Source organism: Helobdella robusta, assembly GCF_000326865.2.
Source record: "Helobdella robusta unplaced genomic scaffold HELROscaffold_69, whole genome shotgun sequence".
Taxonomy (NCBI): Eukaryota; Metazoa; Annelida; class Clitellata; order Rhynchobdellida; family Glossiphoniidae; genus Helobdella; species Helobdella robusta.
In genome coordinates this window covers 347,086-353,048 of record NW_008705394.1, presented here as the reverse complement: position 1 = coordinate 353,048, position 5,963 = coordinate 347,086, and the positions used below count along the sequence as shown (strand labels likewise).

Below are 5,963 nucleotides of genomic sequence, written 5' to 3'. Positions count from 1 at the left end.
ATGTTTTTAAAGAAACGCGTTGGTAAAATATCTAGTTGACAGGACTTTGTAGGTGAATGAAGCACTTCTTTTCTGACATCAGCCTCAGACACTACCCGAAAAGTCAAAAACAACTGCTGACATCCATGATCACCACTGTTTAGACAAGACTAATTTTCAGTGTCAATCCTCTGTTTTATCACTTTAATTTTTTTATTAAAGGAAGTCATGAACTGGCCAGCATTGAAATAAAAAGAATGTGTACAACGAAAGAAGATTAGTCCTAAATGGTTCATTCAATTTGCATTTCTATCACAGTAAATACTATATGATGACGAAATTGCTGCATAAATCCACAACGACAAATACAAAATATCAATGTTTTTGAAGCCATTAAGGTAGAGAAAGTCACATGGTGTCAATATCTAGGGAATGCTCTGGATTGCTGGAATGTACTGAAACAGCTGAAGCTGCCGTTCGAGCACGGATATACGTGTAGCCTAGAATAAATGGCATCTCCTTGCCTTTATATTGATGCGGCGTGACATCCCACTACCACTACGATCAAAACTTTATAAATCTGTGATACATCCGCTGTTGTTATATGGTGCAGAAACATGGCCAATGACAACCAAACTGGAACAACAACTTTAACGAACCGACATAAAAATGCTCCGATGGATACAACGAATTTGTCTGAAAGAACACATCAAATCTACCAAAATCTTGCGTCGTTCGTTCTTGTTTAGATGATATAAAGGACGAATGTCGGCAACACCGTCTGCGGTGGTTTGGTCATGTCAAACGAAGTGGAAACAGTGCCATAACTTCTCTGGCAGATGTTGAAGTACCTGGCACACGGGTATCTGGCACACGTCCCAAAGGCCGCCTAAAGAAGTCCTGGTCTTAAACAATCGAGCAAGACATGAAAGCTCTAAATTTAAATGAAATGAAGATTGATTGATTGATGTATCTTGTTTCATATTTTAGATTCGACACTGGCAAACTCCTGGCTGCTGTATCGGAGATACTGATTACTGACGGGAGACACTAGAGTTTTGGCAGTTTTGCATTGAAGTTGCACATAAAATGATATCGAAGGTTTACACTGAAATTGATGATGATGATGATCAACCTTTTTACCAAAATGAGAAAACTACTCCACTACCCCACAACACAAGAGGATTTGGTCATTTCCCAAAAATGATGAACATGAAAAATGCAATGAGATGTTGGAACAAAGAGTGTGATGGAAAAGCCTGGGTGATGTGTGTGAAGTGTGATGTTAATTTGTGTGTTGTTAGATTTTTTTATAAAATTTTACAAAGATAATTGAATAAAGACATTTCTACATATTAATAATTGTGATAATAGATTGTGAAAATAAATAATGTGTTCTTGAAGTCATTTTGTTTGTATTGTGTTAACGCTAACTGAAATTTCAAGTACCATAGACCACGCGTGTGGACCTGCCGGAAGCGGTAGTCGCGGTTTTCTGATCATGTTCAAACTTCACAGAGGTACTAACTAGATCAAATGTCTGCCATATTGATCGAAAAAATAATTAAGTTACGTTAAATTCTTGATGGTGACCGAGGAGGTTATTAGTGATTAATTTAGTTTTGTTCTCCTGCTTCCTGCATCAGAGAAGTACGTTTAAACTCTGTTTACAAAAGCAGAGAATGGGCTCTCTAGATATGTTTGACAACATTCACTATTTCTATTAAAGCATAAACTTTTGTTTGTTGCATTGGTGTATACTGAGGTTTTAAATTCATTATGAGTATTTTGTATTTGTACATCTGGAAATGGTAGTTTATTGTCATTTGTTTTTTGAATTGTAAATTTTAATTTTGATGAATTTAGTCGTTGTAGAAGTTTTTCTATTTAATCATTTTCATCGTATCTAACGAATATCGGCAGTATATATTAGGCTTTAACTCTGGTTTTTCTTTAAATAACATTTCTTCGATATGTCGAACATAGAAATTTGCGATGATTACTCCCGATGGAGAGCCCATTGCTACGCCGTCTATTTGCTAATATGATGTGTTACCCGGTCAATGAAGGGCGCCTCGGCTGTACATATTCGACATATTCGTGGCTAACTGCTGTAATTTTCATCAATAATTGCAGTCTGATAGTTTTAATCCAATATATATATATATATATATATATATATATATATATATATATATATATATATATATATATATGTGTGTGTGTGTGTGTGTGTGTGTGTGTGTGTGTGTGTGTGTGTTTTTAGTTTTAATAGTTAAACAGATTTATTTAACCAATTCAAATAATTTACTTTATAAATTTGAATAAATTATGATAATGTAAAGTACTGCGCCTAGGAAATATAGTTACGAAGCTTTAACATGTTGTACACTCCGTTAGCAATATACAGACCAGGATCGTCTACATTGACTAGCAGTTTTTTCAAAAAGTTTCGTCAACTTTTCGAACTCCTTACACAGTTTAACGGACAAATTGCTATTTTTGGTGATTTAAACATTCATTTAGAAAATCCCAGCAACGCTCATGCGTCATCATTCAAACTGTTGTTATCGTCATTTGGTTGCACTCAACACATAGACTCTCCTTCTCATCGGATGAGAGGTCAACTGGACGTCATCATCACCAGATCGGAGTATGAAGTATTCAATGTTCAGGTTGACCCGCCCGTCGTTTCATGCTCGATGGCTGCTACCTCAGCTTCTCCATCTCTTTCAACCTGCAGACGTGTTTGGAGCTACAAAAAGATAGATCGAGTTAAATTTAGAAATTCACTTATTGAAAGAGTCTGTGGAGCATACTCGGCTTTCAATGTAAACAGACTGTTTGATGTATATAAGGAAGCGCTCAGATGTATTGTTGATGAACATGCCCCGGTTAGTCAACAAACAAGTTCGTTCAAAATCATGCGGTTGGTTTGACATTGATTGCTATGAAATAAAACGATCAACTAGTAGGTTAGAAAAGGTTTATCGACGTACAAAAAACAAATCAGACCTTTTTCGTTGGAAAACAGCCATTGCAGAAAAACACAAACTGTTTGTGTCCAAACATCAATATATTACCAATCGCTGATAATTTCAAGGTCTGATAAACCAAAACAATTATGGAAGATTTTTACGTCATTACTTGCCAAAAAAATGATGTATGCACGACTGCTTCACAAATCACAGCTCAAGAGTTTTTAACTCATCTAACATCAAAGTCCCAACTGTCAGCTGATGAAATGGTTGATCCGCCAGAATTCAGGTCGACCGATAGCCGTTTTCAACAGTTTGAGAGTATTACGGGGCATGTTCATCAACAATACGTCTGAGCGTTTCCTTATGCATGTTCATGAACAATACGTCTGAGCGTTTCCTTTTATACATCAAACAACCTCGACCCTATTCCAACATTTCACCTGGTGGAATTTGTTGATACGCTTCTGCCATTTTTATCTAACCTGGTCAATAAATGTTTGCAAACATCTAAGTAACCCAAGTCCCGGAAGATTGCAGTAGTTAATCCGTTGTTGAAGAGACCTGGTTTAGCGAACAACGTTGTTATCAATTACAGATTCATTTCAAACCTTACCTTCGTATCTACAACAATTGAAAGAATTGTCGCTCGCCAGCTCCTCGCTTACCAGAACAAAAACTCACTACTTCCAAAAATTCAATCAGGTTTTCGTCGAGCACATTCAATTGAGACAACGATTTTGAAGGTGTTTTCAGATGTCTGTAACGCTATTGATGCTGGTAACATATCAATGCTGGCACTTTTTGATGTAAGTGCTGTTTTTGACAAAGTCGACAACCAGATTTTATTGAAACGTCTTTATACTTCATTTGGTATTTGTGGAGATGTTCTCAGGTGCTTCCAGTCCTACCTAACGGACAGGTCTCGAGTAGTCAGCGTTGATGGGAGTGTTCTGGGCACGGCTTCTTCAAAATTGATCCGCGGTGTACCAAAAGGTTCACTACTTGGTCCTTTGCTATACATCATGTACACTTCAGATATCGTCAACGTCGTCGAAGCAGCCGGCCTTAGCTGTCACCTTTACATTGATGATATTCAATTTTACGGATTTGAACTCTCTGACTCATCACTTTAAGTCTCCTATGCTGTGTCGAATGCAGTGGACTAGGTTGGTCGCTGGATGTCATCTAACATGCTTAAACTCAACGTCAAAAAAACTCAATATTTGTGGATGGGAACGCCGCATGGCCTAAGCCGTTTAAATGACTACAAAAATCCAGTAACAAATCTTGGAGTCATGCTGGATCTTCGTCTTTCATTTGAAAAGCATATTAGCCAACTCTGCCAGCAATGTTTATACCAACTCCACAGAATAAGATCCATTAGACGTTTTTTGACAGTTGATTCAACAAAAGCACTCGTTTGTAGTTTTATCTGTGGAAAAATTGACTACTGCAATGCGATTATGTTTGGTGTCAACTCATGCCTCCGTGATGATTTGCAGTCTGTTCTAACACCAAAGCAATTCATTACATAAACCAGCAATAAATATCCAACTAAATAATACCCCTATATATATATATATATATATATATATATATATATATATATATATATATATATATATAGTGTCAGAATTATGAAATAATACTGACTAAAAATACCGCAAAATTTTCAACGCGAAATTTATTCACTCGATAGGGGGCATGGTGCAAGTTAATTTACTCGATAGGTGATGACGATTTTCTTTGTTTTGCAATTTAGATGACGTCATAAATTATTACAAATTATTTTAAAATTTAATTAATACTTTTTCTGATTAATTGGACATGCCTTGTAAATTTTTATATTTTAAAACACCCGAAACAAAATCTAATTTTGCCTTGATAAGGAAGGGTGTGAAAAGACTTAAAAAACTGGGTTGACTAGTGAGGCAGCTTCGAATAATCAGTGCCTCTTCTGGTCCCTAAGAGACTTAACGCGTGATTCTATGCTCATTGGCATAGTTTCAGAAACGTCTTAAGTTCTCAAAGAGTCAGCCTTGGGTTCACCAGTTAGGCAGCTTCGAGTAATCAGTGCCTATTCTGGTATCTAAGAGACTTAATGCGTGATTCTATGCTCATTGGCATAGTTTCAGAAACGTCTTAGAAAGTGGATTTGGTACGAGACTCTATGCTCATTGGCATAGTTTCGCACGCGTACTAGAGTCACACAATTTGTTTCCAGTGTTGTTCTGACTCTTGTTGTCTTGTGTTGGTCGTGCGAAAGCCGATCAGACTCGACGGCCCAGTGAAAACGGGCCAGGGTTGTGCGAAAGCCGACCGACTGACTGACAGGCCCAGTGAAAACAGGCCCTTGGTCGTGCGAAAGCCGATCAGACTCGACGGCCCAGTGAAAACAGGCCAGGGTTGTGCGAAAGCCGACCGACTGACTGACAGGCCCAGTGAAAACAGGCCCTTGGTCGTGCGAAAGCCGATCAGACTTGACGGCCCAGTGAAAACAGGCCAGGGTTGTGCGAAAGCCGACCGACTGACAGACAGGCCCAGTGAAAACAGGCCTTGGGTTCTGTGAAAACGAATCCGCCTCGTTGTTTTGTTTCTTGTGCTATTTGTGGACCTAGGGTTCTTTGCTGGATTCTATACTCATTGGTATAGTTTCACACGCAGCTTGCAATTTCCATAGGCTCCGATTTTTGTGATTCATTTTTTTATTTATTTCTTGGAGTTGTATCGACATCACTATCGGATACACACGTCGAGGTTTTACGATTAAACGGCAAGAAACATATCCCAAGTTGAAGACCCAACAAGAAGAGTTCTAATTCCTGTATTCCAGTTTGTTCATTGACATTTACATTATTATAGAGTTCATTAGTTCAATTCCTTTTATTTACTTCCGTCGATTAATAAAATTGTTATCGAATATTTTTTTCGCGTTCGTGTGTTACTCAGTAAAATCATATAATTCGAAAAAGCCCAGTGCCACACAGGACTGGTCGAACTCAC

General features: G+C 37.8%; 1 protein-coding gene across 1 annotated transcript; it reads left to right on the top strand.

Moving 5' to 3' along the window:
• Nucleotides 1-2,360: 2,360 nt before the first annotated feature.
• On the top strand, nucleotides 2,361-5,529 carry HELRODRAFT_181251 (hypothetical protein; the record flags this gene model as incomplete). The annotated part of the gene is made up of 3 exons (XM_009030497.1): nucleotides 2,361-2,873; nucleotides 3,216-3,329; nucleotides 5,185-5,529. The coding sequence occupies 3 exons, from the start codon at nucleotides 2,361-2,363 to the stop codon at nucleotides 5,527-5,529; spliced, it is 972 nt and encodes a 323-aa protein (XP_009028745.1).
• Between the last annotated feature and the right edge of the window lie 434 nt (nucleotides 5,530-5,963).